Here is an 18332-nt window from a genome sequence, read left to right on the forward strand (position 1 = left end):
AAAGACCAGGCCACAAAAACTCCACTGTTCGTGTTAAGATTACAGTTTAGTATTGTCCTGGAGGGAAGTGAGTTTTTACTGCACTCTACTGGTCGTAGTTTGGTACTATTCAGTGGCAGTGTGCAACATTTACATCATTCAGTTTATTTATTCCCAAACTTGTCAGTGATATACCGAAAATAAACATCAATCTAAAAACAAAAATAAAAAATATAAATATATTTAATTTATACAAATAGACTACATTATGTTGTGAGACGGAGAGAAAAAAGCTTCAGATGGAAATCGCTTATTCGCTTCTTTTCCGGTTTGAGTTCTCAAAATTGTTTCAGCAATACTTTATGCGGCCACAAGAGAGAAGTAAACTCACATTTAAAGTACCCAGCAGCACCAACGTTATCAAACAGTACAAGACAAGATAATGCCAGGTTTATACTTAATTAATATTTAGAAAATGTATTATTATTATTATTATTATTATTATTATTATTATTATTATTATTATTAGTAGTAGTAGTAGTAGTAGTAGTAGTACTAGTATTATTAGTCGTATTATTAGTATTGTTATTGTTTAGAAAGGTGCATTGTTTTAAAGTGATAAACTATATTTACTGTTAGTATTCAATATTTTTATTTATGTAGTTAGTTTAATTACTTGAAGAATAGCAGCTTCTTCAAACATGCACGCGCAGTGTGATTCACTTCCTGTACAGCCGTGTTTTAGTTTGAAGACAAAGCGGAAGTTGCGGGTTGCTGTTCAGTTTAGAGAAAACTTTGCCGGCGAGTTTGACAAGTTCTGGTAGACTTGTGGAGGCGCAGCATTTCCTCCCAGCAGTTCCTGAGCACAAACTCCAGAAAACCCTCATTTTATTTAATGTTTCCGGGTCTTGTTATTTAGCATAAATGCCGAATTCTTCGTCGACAGCTCCGGGGTTGGTTGCCTTCTGCGTTCCTTGGTGAGTCCTTATTAAAAGCTTTATGTGTGTGTGTGTATGTGTGTGTGTGTGTGTGTGTAGCCACACACGCCTCTCTGCTTCCTGCTGTACCGTTACACCACAACCTGCTGCTGTAACTCACTCCTATGGTGGCTGCGTTTTTTCCCCCATTTGTTTTATCTCTTGTTTTTACCTCTCTGCGCTGTTACTCTTAGCTGCTGTAGTCCTCTAGTCTACACTTAAAAGTGCGTAGGACCCAAAACAGCTGACAGAGAGCTATTCTAGTCCATCCATGCTGTTTGACTTTTGCTTCCTGCTTTTCAAAGCTTCCTCTGCTGATGCAGAAAGAAACAGAAGGGAAACTCCAAAAACTTCTTCGCATTTAGTGTAGCGTGAGCAGTTTTGGAATGAGTCCTTCAGGGCTCCACTAACCGAATTGATAATTTCTATCAAAATAAAGTCATTATGGACTAAACATAATGCTGAAGTTACGGTTTGTTTAAATTCCCTCCAATACAAACCGAAGAGTTGTTTATAGTAACCCATTTTTTTAATGGAGTAAAAACATGAAAACTCACTAAGCTTTCATCATATTTGCATATTACCAGATAACATAGAGATTATATTTTTGGCTCATTGAATGATCATACTCTCAAAACTATAAAAATACATTAAAGTTTCAGATCAAGTGCCTGTGAAAACTTCCTGAAATAATTCCTTTTTCTACATTATCTAAATGTCTTTTTAAAAACAGTCTTAAAAATGCATGCATTCATCACTCCTTCATTTATTATCACAATTATTCCCATTAATAGGTTCAAGACAAAAATAAATCCACGTAATCCACAAGACATTTTAATAGAAACTAAGAGTCGATCTTAGTGAGAACTTCATCTTTGTTTCAGCCTAGATGGGACTGAATGGTGTAGCACAAACATTCTTTTTTTTTTGTTTTTTTTTGTTGCACATGTCCCTAAAAGTCCTGATCTCTGGTAGCAGTCAGTCTTGCAACACATCTAAAGAGGCTTCTGACTGAAAAATGTTACTATAAGACAGTTTCATGACTGTTATGATGAAACAGCTCAATCTCCAGACAGCAGAGATCACATTCCACATTATTATATTCTGGATGCCATCATTAGTTGTCCATAAGTTCTGCTAATCCTCCTTACTTGCTTTTGCCTCTGCTCTTTAAACCTTGGCCAGGTTAGAAAGCCGTATTTTGAGCAGTTTGAAGGCACTGTAGAATCCTCTGGCCACGTTAACCACAATCTTGTTTAACTCACAACATTAGTGGAAGCATGGTGGTGGAAATGTTATGACTCTGGATTGGCTCGCTGCCTTTTTGATACGAAAACACACATTTAATGTGTGTGAGAGTTGTTTGTAAGGTTCCAGCTGACGGAGAGGAGACACTCATGTGGGATCGCGCAGAACACGCCTGCAGCAAATGCTAAATTTAACCACAAAACCGAAGCTTTGGTCCGACAATTTCTGCCATCGTGCCTGAATAATAATTTGAGTGTTCATCGTTGCTCACTCCAGTCGATCTGCCACTCGAGTCCAGATTGTGGCTACAGACAGATCAGATCTTTGCATTGCGTGGCAACAAGGTGTTTGCATGATTACAGGTAATGATTAACTGCGTGCGTTGTGTCCAAGCTAGGCAATGGACAGGCAGCAGATCCAGGTGAGCGACGAAGAGCGCGAAGTGGCACGGGAAGAGAGCCGCAGGAGGAGGAGGAAGAAAGCCATCACCTCTGCCTCCTCCACCTCCATGGATCAGATCAGCGTTGAGTTTGTGCTGCCCACAGTGGCGCGGGGTGGGAGCAGCCCCGACTCTCTGCTGCTAGAGGTGGCTGGGAACTGGACTGTGGAACAGGTTGGGGATGCTCAGGGATTTCTTTTTCTTTTCTTTTTTTTTTCACTTTAACTCCAGCGAACGAATGAAACATGTTTTGCCCGTTTTGTCGTTTTTCCAGGTGAAAGCCCAAGTTTGGATGAAGGCGGTGTCTTTAAACCTCTGTCCCGACTTCTACCAGCGCTTCTGTCCTGATCACTGCATCCTCCTCTATCAGAAGAAAGGCACTGTGTGCGAGATCTACGACAAGCACCAGGTCTTCCAAACACTGGACTGTATTCGCTACTGGAGAGGTACTGGTTGCCTCTTGGAGCCAGAAACTATTTCTATCATGACTGAGATTTGTTCTAAACACGTATTCTGACTGTATGGAGTGCAGTATCCCACCTGCAGTAGACAGCAGCCATGTTGGAAAACAATGGAAAAGTTCTCATGGTGAAAAGAAACTAACTGCTGTTTACTACTTTACTTATAAAGTTCTTTAAAACAACAATAGCTGCAATAAATTGCTGTACAGACAAAAACAATAAACATTCAAAATATGGAAAGGACAAAAACAAAATAATAGGAACAATAAAACACTAATAGAATTAAGAGCAAAAGTCTCAAGGTGTGTTAATAAAACTGTTATAAACACATTTTTCCCCTGTCTTTGCACAATAAAGGAGATCTTCTAATGCATAACTGCATGTGGTTCCACAGAATAGGAACAAAAGAAGAGCTACATTCTGCCATATATCTCCAGTCAACCCAGTTAGCACAAGGGCTCTCTCTTCATTTTCTCCTGCTTTCATTTTTAACATGGCTTGTAGATATAATGGTACAACTCCGTAAAAATTGTGCGTAAGTAAAACTTAAGGAAAAAGTTGCATTATTTCGTATGCGCTATGCTTTATACCTTGTAAAACTTGAAGGACTAGTTTCTCTCTACAAACATCCAAACATGAGTAACTGTCTATTTAACACCACGAAGTCCAGTAGAGGCCATCTTTGACTGTGAACATTCTTGTAAAGGGTAAAGAAAAAAAAAAAGGATTTTGTAAGAGTTTTAATACCAGTTGTGATTTGTTTAGGACATTGTTGGCTTTAGCTTAGCATATGTAGCTTCTTTGAACTACTCTACAGAATCCTACTGTATGACAACTAAACTGTGCTGGTAGGAACTTCAGGTGTCTTGTTTTTTTTTTTTTTTCATTTCAATAGCTCTAAAGAAAGACGTGGGTCGAATCCAGCTGGTGCCGCGGCCGCAGCCCACAGACGAGTCTCAGCAGTACCAGCGTTACCTCAACTACCTGATTGGCTACGACGTGACTGACGTTAGCAACGTCCACGACGACGAGCTGGAATTCACCCGCCGGAAGCTGCTGACGCCACGACGCATCGAGCTGTCGGATCGGGACCCCAACCTTTACTCCATGGACCCTTGGGTCACCCGGAAGCCGCTGCCCGAACACCTTCTCTCCAAGGTGTGTTCACTTCCAGAACCCCTTCTTCACCCGACTGACCACCCGTGATTACTGAGAGGAAAAAAGAATTTAGAACACTACAAATTAAATTTGTTTTGGATTCTTCAACTGCAAATGTGATATTTTCCAACCAACCAACCACCTCCGTCAGCTAAGAAGTGCTCACTTCCCACTCCATGCCCACAGTGAAGGAGGAATGCTCACTCATGACCTGCGATTTGTGGTGACACCTTTAAAGCAGCGCTGCAGCACGACTCCATCTCATTTTCCTGTTTCATGTGGGCAGCCTGCAGCTTCGAGTGGTGCTGCTCTGAAATAGTTTGTGATGTGCGTCGCTCATTCTGCACCCTGCATGAATGCTTTTCTGGCAGTCAGAATGTGTTTTCCTTCCAGAATCAATGATTCTTGGTGATTTAGGAACAACATATCATATCTAATATCAATAATTTTCTTCATATTTCCTTCTGACAAACAAAATTATGCCTTTATCTCCATCCTGTTCTCCTCCTTCATTCTCTCAGGTTAATAATGGTTACATCCTGGTTGTGATCCATGTCAGCACCTCCAGCCAGACTATCAAAGTCTCCATTGATGATACGCCTTCACAGGTTGATAAACATAGCTCATGATCCATGCACCACTTCCTGTTTGATAAATATATCATTTCCTGTAGCATTTCTGTCTTTCCCCTGTTTTTTAGGTATTGGCGAGCTTCTTTGCAAAAACGGCCAATAAAAGGGTTTTGTTGGGAATCCCTGAACACTTGAGCGACGAGGACTTTGTGTTGCGTGTGTGTGGCAGGTATGCAGTGTGTGGAAACTCCCTGGGAAACTTCACGCTGGGGTCGGTGTGGTCAGGTTGGAGTTGGTTATTGTTGTTTCTGTCTCGCGCTAAGAGAGGAGTATTTGTATGGAGAGAAAGCCCTGCAGAGCTTCAACTGGATCCGTCAGTCCCTCAAGAACGGAGAGGAGATCCACCTGGTTCTGGAGACTCCTCCTGACCCGGAGCTGGATCTGGTCCAGCGGGAGGACTGGGCCCAAGTAGATGACTGCACAGGAGTCGCAGGTTACAATTTGAAACGCAGCTGTTTATTTATTTCTACTCAGATGTGAGCTGAATTAAACTCTAGAGGTTTATCACAGGCACCCACGAACAGCTAACCATTGCTGAGAAAGACCATGAGCGAGTGTTCACCATCTCCATGTGGGACTGCAACAGGAAGTTCAGAGTCAAAGTGCTTGGAATCGACATCCCGTCGCTCCCCAAAGTCCCAGAGTTTATGGTGTTCATCGAGGCCAGCATCTTCCATGGGCAGCAGCTTCTGGCTCAGGTTGGACACATTGAACGTTGAGCCTCCCATACACACTAGAGAGACTTTTTCACATGTTGCCACATAACAACCACAAACCTCAAAGTATTTTACTAGGAATTCATGTGACCAACACAAATGTGGAAGGATGTTTTTACAAAGAAAATGATCAGCTATATTGTATATGTTCATCACTAGCCTGGTTTAAAAATAACAAACAAAAAAAAAGCAGCTTTTTGTTCTATGCTTTGCTTCATCCAGAGGGTCTGGGACTTCGGCTATTGAAAAACTATTGAGCGGTATTGGAGAATTGAAAGGTGGCTAAACTCTTAAATATATAAGTAAAAGAAATAACACACAGAGACGTAGTTCTTGCTGCTAGGCCATAGACGAGCCGGAGATTTATTACACTACCACGGATTCTTCATTACAATTTCATCAGTTCAATACTCAAATATCTTCCAAAGTCTCAACAAAAAATCTCCCCGTATTCTTAACATCACCCTTTTTTATACACTCTCATCTTTACTGATGTGAGTTTGGAAAGTTTCAACCAATGGTGTTGTTACTCTTGATTTGCATAAAGATTCTGGCGTGCCTTATACTAAGTGTGTAGTGGACGACCTTTAAAATATTTGAGACCTCATGAACTCAACATCTGCTCCATTTCAGAATTTCTGAATAGGACAATTTATCTTGGATTGTTGGTCTTATCTGTCAACCAGCAATCGTTTCCAAGTCATTTTTTGGTTCCATTTGCGCTTTGTACGCAAATGGAAGGAAAGGAGTCAGGTCAGTTTGACCTAGAGAGGTGCCAAAATCCTTTCGCAAAAACAACTCCTTAAATAATATTTCCACTATTACAGCGGTTGACTGCGTCGAAGTTTGAATTTTTACCCAATTGCTAACATTTGGCTGTGATTTATGTTCAACGGTATAATTATGAGAAATTTTGTGCACTAAAAGCAGACTATTACACTAAAACAGAGCAGGAAATCAATGTCATCATTCAAAACTTCTGATTTACTGATTGGCCCGATTGAAATTCTATTGGAGGAATCCAAGTCAATGGGAGAAATTCTAGACAGAGCACTGAATTAGATGAGAATCGAATGGAATTGTGTATGGCAGTGACCAGAATCGTCTCACAAAATCACCACAAAATACATTGCCTATAATACGTTATGAATGCACAGGCATTCTCCATATACCAAAAACCTGCTGCTGTGACAAAAGTTGAGTTCACACACAGTTTCCTGCTACATCTTCCCTGGAAACCATAAACCACCATCAATCCTGTTAAACTATTCTGAATTTGCATGATCAGCTTCTTCATTTTGGATGTGGTGTGAAGACAATAAACACTGTGGCTGACAGCATGAATACAGGCCAGCATTGTCCTCCGATTCCTGTAAACATCATTTGAATCCTGGATGTAAGGCAGCTGACTCTTAAAGGGACCATTAAGGGTTTTTTTTTCGTGAAGTTATGAGCAGTAACTGCATTAAAACCCTAAATGACATCAGTGAACTCTTTTAGGAAAGAACAACTTCCAAGACGTTTAACGAAGAAGTGCTGTGGAACTGCTGGCTGGAGTTCAACATAAAGATCAAGGACCTCCCTAAAGGGGCACGCCTCAACCTGCAGGTACATCTGGTTACCTTCATTACTGTTTTCTAGATTTTGTCGTGTTTGGTTAAAATGGGGTCGCTTGGCTAGCTCTGAAACACTTTCACTAAATCCAGGTGATCTGTGGGAAGCAACCCCAAACCCCCAACTCCAAAAGCTCCTACCATGACAACACATCAGGAAGCTCCACCCTTGAAGGTAAAATCCAGTTTCAGCACTGATTGCCAATGAGTCAAGCTATTAAATTTAGAACAGCGCACCTCGGCCATTTTAGTCTCGGACAAAGAAGATGTGTTTTTGGGGAAACATCTGTGTACCTGAACAGCTGATTTTGCTTGTGATCGACTGATTTATGTTATAAAGACATACAACTTAATGCCTACCGATAGTTATTTCCCAACAGCAAATAAACTCAAGATGAAGAACTGTTGTAGATGACACAGAACTGATGGAGTGACTGTACTAGCTGTATGTGACAGTGTTTCTCACCATGGCTCAACAGGAGATTTAATCCATTCACAGGCTTTTCCAAATTGGAAAATTAACTATAGAGCATCGACGAATCAGGATTTTTACCAAACTGATTGCCGAGCGGGAACTTGGCAAGGTAACTTGGTGCTAGCTTGTGCTACCTACCATTGTCCATAGCCAGAAAAAGAGTCCTCTGTCTTTCTCCCTTCGCTTAAGTTGCTTCACACTGTACTTCATTAGCAAAAGAACATTGAAACAAAGGTCCCAGGATGTCCTCATCTTTCAGCATTACACGCTCTTGAGATGCCGCCATTCCGTCATTTGCGATCAGTGCCATTTGCCGCCATCAACGAGGGAGCCCTATATCATCGCAGCTCTTTGTCTGGCTTTCAGGAAAGACCAAGAACCGCCTCCTGTACTACGTCAACCTGCTCCTGATCGACCACCGCTCCCTCCTACGCCAGGGCGAGTTCATCCTCCACATGTGGAAGATGCCCGAAAAGAGCGAGGAGAGCAGCAGCAGCATCAACGCAGACAAGCTCACGTCAGCCACCAACCCGGACAAGGCCTCCTCCATGGCCATCGCCATCTTGTTGGACAAGTACTGCTACCCGGTGGTGCTGCCCAAGAGCAGGGAAGTGGGCAGGGACTGTGGGGCTGGCAGTGAGGAGGGCGACGGAGGGGAGAGAGGTCAGAGAGAAATGCCCAACCACCTGAAGAAGCAGTTTGCGGCAATCGTGTCCACCGACCCCTTACATCCGTTGAGTCCAGAGGACAAGGAGCTGCTGTGGCACTTCAGGCATGAGTGCATGCGTGATCCGAGGTACTCGTTTTACTTCCCAATAACATTATACTATACATTTTTCTTTTTGCTTAATTTATTCAATAATCATGCTCAGGGCTTACCCAAAGTTGCTGGGCTCAGTCAGATGGGGGAAACAGGAAGACGTCCTGGCTACTCATCGCCTGTTGGATCGTAGCAATGCATGGGACACCAGGTAAAGTCGACACGGCAGTATACATCTCCGTTTGTAGTGTTGATGTTGTGTTGACCTGCTGGCACGTTGCTGCTCCTCAGTGGTCTGGATGTTGGTCTGGCAATGCAGCTACTAGACTGCCACTACTCGGACGCCCAGGTCCGATCCATGGCCGTGCGGAAGCTGGAGACGCTGGAGGATGATGACGTCCTCCGGTATCTCCTCCAGCTGGTCCAGGTGGGTCTTATCTCATGTTTCTGTTTATCTGTTAACAGGCATTACAGCTAACCTGAAGCTGCAGATGGACAGTTTGAAATAAGTAATGTCTGAAAACCCGTGTTACATTAGAGTCTAAACTTTAGGAGATGAAGGAGGTTTGTGGTCCCGTCACTTTTTCCGAGGAAATTAGTTTCTGTTCATCTGTCAATGTTCTACATAGAGCAAGTCTATGGGATCAAAGGTGTGATTCTTCCTTCCTTCTTTGCTTGATGCCTTTTTCCTCCCTCCGTTCCTTTCTTTGATGCATGTTTTCTTCCTCACTTCCTTCCTCCCTCCATCCCTTTTTTCCTTCCTTCCACCCTTGTTTCCTTCCTTCCTTTCCTCCTTCCTCTTTTATTTCCTTTCTTATTTTCCTTATTCCCTTTCTGCCCCTTTTCTTTCTTTCTTTCTTTCATTTATTCTTTCATTCTGTCTTATCTTTTATTCCCTCATTCTCTCTATCTTTCTCTTTCTCTCTCTTTTTGCCACTGTTTTGTATCTTACCTTTAAAATCTCTGAAGTTTCAACATGAAGAACATGAATGGATCCTATCCTAGAAACACAGCTACAACAACACATAGGTAGCCATTTGCACTAATAATAATAATCAATCCATAATCATTAAACCAATTCGGTGAAAGCAGCAGCTGCTGTGCATACCAAGTACTGTTAGTGCTGGTCCTTCAGACGGGTGTGTCTGAAATATGAACTCTAAATGTGGTTCTGGTCAGAGTTAATAAATGAACTAACTGAGCTGCTGTTCATTTCACTGAAGGCTCCTCATGTCTCGGTCCCAGCTCACCAGCCAGTGGAAACAGCTGACTCATGCCTCATGCTTCTCCTCGCTGTGTTTCCATAGTCGACTCTGCGCTCAGCTTTGCATGAGCAACAAGCATCAGCTGAGGCCAACAAAGGGCCCTTTGCTTGGATAGGAAAATGAGACTTCATCTCTGCATGCTGTGCATTTTAATCACCGATGGAGGATTAGTACTGAATATTTATATAAATACTGATATTGAGGGATTAAGCGCTCTGGAAATGTGTGGGACTGACTCAGCAGGCAGCCTCACGTCATCCTGTCTGATCTATTTTCGAACGCCGCAAAGTCTAATCTTAGATTACTGCTGAATAACAGAACGGGACTGAAAACACAGACGTTTAATGTGAAAAATAAGTACGTTTTAATGTGAAGGAAAGCATTTTTGTTCCCCACTACTACAAGTTTCTTAAGGAAGCCGTTCAAGAGGTGGAATTTCAACTCAAACTGCTCCCAATATTTGGCCTTACATCCTCAGCTCACCCTACAAATTCCACCAGGTGAGCACAATAGGCTCTGTGTTTTCACTTCCTTCATTGCTACAGTCAAATTTGTTTCAGTTCTGTTCAGAAATACTTTATTTATCCTGAATAAACTCACATCATTGGGAGGCTGATGCTGTGGACAGGAAAGACCTCTAGTAGCAGTCAGTCTCACAAAAAACAAAAAAATTACTAAAGAATCTTCTGACTAAAGGCTATCATGACATGCTAACAGCTCAACAGACGATACTCAACACTAACTTTGTGCAGGTTGTGGACTGGTCGGGAAATAATGCCACTTCCTGGTTGAAAGTCAACAGAATGACTTTTATGACATAATAATCCAGCCTCTTTATGAGCTGCGGTTGTTTATCACTTATAAAAACACTTTTATGTTTGCTATATATGTCAGAGCACAGGAGGGTCAGATGGATATGAGCTTTGTTTTACTAGTTTTGCTTTTACTAATGTGGGAAGTTATAGAAATGCTAGGAAATATTCAGAAATATTTACATGTTCAGCTCTCATCTTGTTTTTATTTATTTTTAGACAATAGAAAGTGGCTTTATTACAGCTGAACACCAAAAAAAAAGGAAAAAAACCAGAACACAACAGCAGCTTGTGTTTCACCAAGTGTTCCCAAACCATGATACTTGCACTTCTGTGCTTCAGAGCAGGTATAAGGTTATTTTCCTGGACTGCCAAGCATGTCCTCTGCTCTGTTGTCCAAATAATCCAGAAATGCATTTCTGTATCTGTTCTTTCTGACAAGCTAAAAGTCTGTTTATGCTTCTGTTGGAGCGGTTTGTTTTCAGGATATACTGCTTAAGTCACTCGATTTAACTTTCCTTCGCTGTAGACTATTATTTGTACAGTGGATTTCATTATTTTTTTAAAAGCTTCATTAATTTTCTAACAAAAACCATAATCTGTTACAACCTTTGAAGGCCTAAAACAGCTCTGTAGGTTTTCAGTCCTATTATTATGTCAAACAAATTATTTAACTTACTTGTGTAGTTATTGATTTAAATTCTTTTTACCACAAAATACACTTGTGTCATCTGCAAACAGAATAACTTTTGGCAGTTTAGAAACATTTTTACAGATATATCAACTTTTTTTAATTCAATTGTGAATTCATTTTCTGGTTTCTGTCATCTGCCTTTAAAGGGAGCAGCAGGATGATCAAAACCTAAAAATAATCTGTCTCGATTTAATCTTAGTTGGTTTCAAGCTATCTAGGTTAGGTGTTTTGGCATAGTTTCTATGGTTACAGTTGGTAATTGTTGAGCATATAAATGTGAATAAAAGAAAACCGGTGCATTGTGACAGACAGACATGTTTGTGTGTCCGTCTTCTCCTGCAGGCGGTGAAGTTTGAGCCATACCATGACAGCGCCCTGGTCAGGTTCCTGCTGAAGAGAGCATTGAGGGTAAGCTCCACAACAACAAGAGTTGTTTACACTTCATACGCTGCTGCTAGTATTATGACTAGATAAATCAGCCATAATTTCATTCATTTTGGGAGACGTAAATTGGCCAACACATGTGAGGCTGATCTTATTCTCTGATCGTATCTACCTCTGCAAAGGTCTGGAAATCAGCCACTGTCTCGTTTTTCCAGACAAAAAATCAGAATCAGTAGATCAGACTTTTTAAAGATTGATGATTGGCTAGAAAACTGCAATTAGTGCACCCCTGTTATAACATAATAAGGAGAAAAAGAAAAAAAACGTATGTTAGCAAAGCTGCATCTAAATGAGCCACCAGACTTCAGGAACCATGCACTTTGGTTACAAGGAAGTGAAAATGTACATGGGATTAAAAAAAACCCCTATGATATTTCTAGTGTAAAATCGACACGTATCCTTAAATAAACTTGTTTCCCTTGTTCTTTTTTCAGATATTTCTAAACATTTCTTCCTCTCCTCAGAGTAAGCGCATCGGCCATTTTCTGTTCTGGTTCCTGCGGAGTGAGATCGCCCAGTCCATGCACTACCAGCAGAGGTACGCCGTGTTGCTGGAGGCCTACCTCAGAGGCTGCGGGGAGAACATGCTGCAGGACTTCAGGAAGCAGGTGAAGAGTCTCCCCTCTACATTCAATAATCACAAATGATCATCAGTTAGCAGAGTGTTATGATAAAAAAAAAAAAGTCATTTGGAGTATTTGTTCCATTTCTGACAGCGTCTTGTTTCTCATCGTTTTCTGGTAGAGCCTCCTGTTGATGTTTTCAGTTTTTTTGATCTCTTTGGACACAGAGTATAGTTTTTATAAACTTGACTCTCTACAGGTGGAGATGACTGAGGCCCTTCAGAAAGTCACGCGTGAGATGAAAGCCATGTCTGCCGACAAATACGATGTCACACAGCAAGGTGAGGAGGAGGACGGCGTCCATCACGTGGCTCTGAAATCACTTCTAACATATTTATAAGGAAGATTTTATTAAAGTCACTTTTATTAAAGTTTTGCAAGCATCACAACAAACTTTAATGGATTTTGTTTAATCTTTAACTGATAAAACAACAACACCAAAATCAGTTAAATTTGGGAGATTGGTGATTGGCCGATACTTACATGAGAAACTGATCTAATCCACTGATCAAATCAACCTTTTTTCTTGCTCTCTGTGTCGGCTATACTACACACAGACCTGTTTCCATAGCAACCAGCTGAGCTGACAACATCTCCACTTGTGTATCAGGTTTTGACACCAACAGGCAAAAATTTCCCACACAAGGAACAGAACATTCAGTCTGTTACAGTTTTATGTTTTCAGTCTTGATGTTTATCTTGTGATTATTAATAAGTGATCGTTGATTAGCTAATTTAAACCTCTGCTGTAATGATCTGTAACACACTGAATCCTGCAGCTCATCTACATGTTAAGATTGTCAAAGTCAAGCTAGCATGACCTTTTTCCCTTTCCTTTGCTACTTTTGTTTGAAATTAAAACTTTATCCTGACCTTATCTAGTTGTCAGAGTGTTGACAATTAGTAGCCAATATTCTTTTATATATCAAGTGTACATTTAAGATTTAGCACGTTACATTGATAACAGTTAAAACCAAAGCTGGTCATTGTCAGTGAACAGTTTTTTGCCCTAGTAGGGATCTTGGGGGTGGGATCTCATGCATGTGACGTCATGTTGTAACGTCTCTATATGCTCTAAGTTGTGTTGCTCTCTCACATAAAATGTCACTTTAAGTGTGAGACTTCCTGTGAAGCTATGTGTGTGTGTGCTGTGTGATTGTCAGTTGTGATCCAGTTGCGTCAGAAACTGGAGACCTTGCAGTTGTCGGGCCTTCCGGAGAGTTTCCGAGTCCCTTACGATCCCGGGCTGAGAGCTGGGACTCTGCTGGTGAGACACACACACACACGCACACACACACACACACACACACACACACACACACACACACGCTAACACACACACACACACATCTGCACCCATAAGGACCAACATCGAATCAGCTTTTTGTTGTGCATGTGCAGATTGAGCAGTGCAAGGTGATGGCGTCCAAGAAGAAGCCTCTGTGGCTGCAGTTCAAACGGGCCGACCCCACCACGCTGTCCAAAGACCCAGTGGGCATCATCTTCAAGGACGGGGATGACCTGCGACAGGACATGCTCATTCTGCAGGTGGGTCGGCAGCCATTCGCACTGGTTCACACAGCCAGAGGTTCCAGGAAGTCCGCTCACGTCTCCGCTCCTCCTGTCAGATTCTGCTCATCATGGAGTCCATCTGGGAGACGGAGTCTCTGGATCTGTGCCTCCTGCCGTACGGCTGCATCTCCACCGGCAACAAGATCGGTCCGCTACACTCTCTTACACCCTTATATGCTTTATCTGCGCTACAGCGCCCCCACCCACTTTTTTTTTTTTCAAATTTTGTTGTCACAAAACAATAACCTGGATAAATCCATCTAATGTGTGCTATCAGATGAGGAACGTTGTCCCTTTAATCCAGACACATTGGAGAGATTTTCAGTCTTCCACTTTATCTCAGTCAGATTTAAGTCTAGACTTTGACTAGACCAGGGGTTTGCAGCCTTTATAGCCTCCCAGGACAACCATTTGAAACTCGTTTAGAACCGCAAATGTCACATGAGCGTTTGAGAACAAAAATCTTTTTAGATAAATATCTACTTTAGACATTTTATCTCTATATGTAGTATTTAAAATAAAAGTAAACAAAGAAGAGGACGGATATTTATGTTTTAAAAAATCACTTAGATTCAAACCTAATGACAAAGTAAACAGATCTAACAACATATTGCTGCTGCTACTTAAGTGTCATTTCATGTGGGAATTTAGTGCAAATGTTGCAGGAAGAAAACTGAAAAACAGTTAAAAACCTTTAATATGTACCCAAAGTTATTAAGAGCCTTTGTGGAATGTCCAAAGAGCCACTTGCAGTTCCAAAAACCTTTTTAGATTTTCTTTTTTTACTTCATATCATTTTCCTATTGCAGAACACAAGTGAATTTGGACTTATGGCCACAAAGTGACGGCCAGATTCCCTCCAATAGAGCAGAATTCCCTGTGTAGGGTTAGCCTGCAGCTGGTCGTCTGTTTCCATAACTTTCCGTTCTGCTTTTATTGTCCCTGTAGGAATGATTGAGATCGTTAAAGACGCCACCACGATTGCTACCATCCAGCAGAGCGTCGTCGGAAGCACCGGTGCCTTTAAGGACGAAATCCTCTACCAGTGGCTGCGGGACAAGTGTGTCAGCGAGGAAAAGGTGCCCTTCACAAACACAAACTGGATGTTTCTGCACAATACAAAACCACCAGCAGGGGCACTGCTGAGCAAATATAACTAAATGAATACCTTCCATCATAGAAGAAAACAAGAGTCACTTCTAGTCCTAAACTGTTCTAGTCCTCCAACCGCTGAAATTATGCTTTGAAATAAAAATCAAAAAGTAAATTATTTTAAAGAGAGGATATTTTTTTTCTTCCATTTACTATTTATGCAGTATGCTGATTTTTCCCCAAGAAGAAAAATTTCTAACAAAACATTCAGTTTTGTGTTTGCAGTCTAACAAAAAGCTTAAAAAAACTGACTTTAACACAACATTTCAAACAAAATGGCGCAAAATCGGTTGCTTCAGGGCACAACAATCACAAAAAACATGGTAACATCCTGAAGGGACTGAGCAGTAGCGTTATGTAATCAGAGCGTTGCTTCGTTTCCTGCTGCAAGTTTGTTTACCAAATAGTAGGAAGTAGGAAGTAGCTTTAGTTCCTGACAGGAAGGAAGTAAGGCCACAACACACACAGCTGGCACAACATGCAGCCTCAGCATGTGGCTGCATGTTTTCAAGCTTTGTGTGTGTCTGTGTGTGTGTGTAGTTCCAGCAGGCCGTGGAGAGGTTCCTGTATTCCTGTGGGGGATACTGCGTGGCCACCTACGTCCTCGGAATCGGAGATCGCCACAATGACAACATCATGATCACAGAGTCGGGTAGTCTGTCTGTGTTTAAATATAATATTGCATTTGAAAAAATGATCAAAATCCGGGCAGCTGAAAGGATGTGCGGACGGTTTCTGCAGGGAACCTGTTCCACATCGACTTTGGTCACATCCTGGGGAACTACAAGAGCTTCATGGGAATCAGCAAGGAGTGGGTTCCCTTCGTTCTCACGCCCGACTTCCTATACGTCATGGGAACGTCGGGGAAGAAGAGCAGCCCCCACTTCCAGAAGTTCCAGGTGCGAGACTTGTTTGTTGTTTTTTTTTATTGTGGATGCAGTCAGTAACAAAATGACCGCTCTTCATTTTCCCACGCCGCTGCAGGATGTGTGTGTGAAGGCTTACCTCGCTCTGCGGCATCACACCAACCTGCTCATCATTCTGTTCTCCATGATGCTGATGACCGGTAAGCCGCAAACATTTTCACACCACAGGTTTGTCATGAAGTGCAAGCTAACGCTTCATTATAAGCCTAAATTTAGAAAACCTTACCTACAGTTGAAACCAGATAGTTTCATACACCTAATAAAGAAACATACATTTTTCTCACTGTCTGAACTTCTTGTTGTTGGTTGATTAGAATTACCAAAATTATTTATATTCGCTAACTGCCAGAAAACTCAGCAAGGACATTTTTTTACTTTCTTTGTATTTTGTGTGTTAGCATTTAATTTGAGCAGGAAGGTAATTTACCTTAATAGGATTTGTTTATTATATTTAATATTTATTAATGCTAATTGCTCAATGATTTATTGATTGTCTTATATTTTAGACATTAAAGTTATTTGAATTTTATTTATTTTTCTTTTTGTTAAATTAGACATTTAAAAATATTAAATTTTGCTATTTTTGTTTTAGTTTACCTCATTGCTGCTGTAGCATGTGGAATACTACCACAACAAAAATAATTAATAACAATAATAAATTATATAAAATCGGGAATTAATTTTTTTTATTTATATTGTTTTTGTCTCTAAAGCAGTGCTGGAAAAGTTCGAAAACTTTTTGAAAATGCATGAAAAATGATTGAGTTTTACCCCGCAAGGGGTTTAAGTGACAAATCCAAATGCAGACTTCTACACTTTAAATGAAAATCTGAAAAGTGTGGCATGCTCTGTGATGTATTTGTTGAATCAGAATAAAAGTGCCTACAGTTATGCAGAACCTACCATATAGAGTTCCAAAAAATGTATTGAAATTTGTGACTGGAACAAAAATGTGAAAAAGTTGAAGATGCGTGAATTCTTCTGAACATCCAAACAACAAAAGCGCACCATCGTTTTTTAAAAAGCGTTTTTTAAGACTCAGATCAAAGTTGTTTCTTTGATGTTCAGGGATGCCGCAGCTGACCAGCAAAGAGGACATCGAGTACATCCGCGAGGCGCTGACGGTCGGCCGCAGCGAGGACGAGGCGCAGCGCCACCTGCTGGACCAGATCGAGATCTGCCGGGAGAAAGGCTGGATGGTTCAGATCAACTGGTTCGTCCACCTGGTGCTGGGGATCAAGCAGGGCGTGGAGAAACGCTCCACGTAGACGCCACCTCCTGCTCAGACGGCCACAGCTACATTTCTTTATTGTTTCAGAACTTTTCCCATTTTATATATATATTTTTTTTCATTGAATTAACAAGGTAGATACTAATTTTTATTGTAATTAAAGCAAAAAGCAAGAGAGAGACCGTTTATATCGCACTTTAAAAACCAAGTCGAGACCATATGCGCATAAACAGACATTCCTAGAGCTTTTTTAAACCAGTTTCAACATGAGATCAATAATCGGTGCAGCTTTCAAATGAGTAAAATTGTAAATTTTATTGTATTGTATTTGTTTTTTGTTTTTTTTGTTTTTTTTGTTTTTTTTTTTTAATGAGAACCAATCCCCATCTCTCCAAAATGCAAACATTTTTTGGCTCTCAACTCTCAGAAGCATGAGCTTCTTTAAGAGCTGAGGTACGGGGTAAAGATCTGTTTTAAAGGGGCGGTGTTATGTATTTTAAAAGGCACATAGTGCCATTTTATAGCACAATCAAGTAACAGTAGCTGTGTTTCCATTGCAAATGTGCTCAAAACTTTGTCAAAATAACACAATTTCGCAATTGCAGTGCTACCATTAAATAAGAAACACAATCAAAATCCCAAGTGAATAAATTTGTTCAAGTCATTAAAACACATCACCCAGCTATCCTCCAGCTACTTCCTGTTGTATTTTTCCTTGTTGTTTGCACCAGATTCATCATCCAGTTGTTGATCATGTGACTCGTGTAATGAGGGGGAAAAAGTGTTTCCATTGCAGCTTTGTGAAATAAACCAATTTCAACACGGCCAAAAAAACGGAACGCATCCTAGTGCCAAAACTCGATCAAGTGATATGATATATGATGAATGAAAATGCAGCTTATGTTGCTTTCAGTTGTATACATCAAACCAAACTTAAAAGAAATTTGACTTTGTAATTTTAATGCCTTGATGTCGGGCCTCTGTCCCTTTAAGAAGCTCCTGCTGTCTCTGAAACTCCGCCTTCAGGAAGTCATCACAATGTTTCTCCTTTAAGTCGTTTACAGCCGTTCTGAGTATTTCACTGAGAAGTAGCTCGTATAATGAACTCAACAGATGCACAGTTCCACCAGATGTTTGCTAATTGCTGCTGGCTAG

The 18332-nt window shown here is 41.0% G+C and overlaps 1 protein-coding gene across 2 annotated transcripts; it reads left to right on the forward strand.

Annotated features, from left to right (window-relative positions):
• Positions 1-747: 747 nt before the first annotated feature.
• On the forward strand, positions 748-17504 carry pik3cg (phosphatidylinositol-4,5-bisphosphate 3-kinase, catalytic subunit gamma). 2 transcript variants are annotated; one of them, XM_007571636.2, is made up of 24 exons: positions 748-956; positions 2598-2817; positions 2918-3089; positions 4000-4262; positions 4784-4870; positions 4963-5063; positions 5158-5327; positions 5405-5592; positions 7111-7218; positions 7317-7398; positions 8065-8494; positions 8571-8669; positions 8750-8885; positions 11572-11637; positions 12138-12281; positions 12496-12577; positions 13460-13563; positions 13698-13844; positions 13925-14015; positions 14817-14947; positions 15561-15672; positions 15762-15919; positions 16005-16086; positions 17015-17504. In XM_007571636.2, exons 2-24 carry the CDS (start codon positions 2605-2607, stop codon positions 17212-17214), a joined length of 3366 nt encoding a protein of 1121 aa, XP_007571698.1. In that variant the 5' UTR covers positions 748-956; positions 2598-2604; the 3' UTR covers positions 17215-17504. The 2 variants fall into 2 exon arrangements, with proteins under 2 accessions (XP_007571698.1, XP_007571696.1); XM_007571634.2 differs by having other exon boundaries at positions 2602-2817.
• The last annotated feature ends 828 nt before the right edge of the window (positions 17505-18332 follow it).

The sequence above is a fragment of the Poecilia formosa genome, unplaced genomic scaffold (assembly GCF_000485575.1).
Source record: "Poecilia formosa unplaced genomic scaffold, Poecilia_formosa-5.1.2 Scaffold284, whole genome shotgun sequence".
In the NCBI taxonomy this organism is placed as follows: Eukaryota; Metazoa; Chordata; class Actinopteri; order Cyprinodontiformes; family Poeciliidae; genus Poecilia; species Poecilia formosa.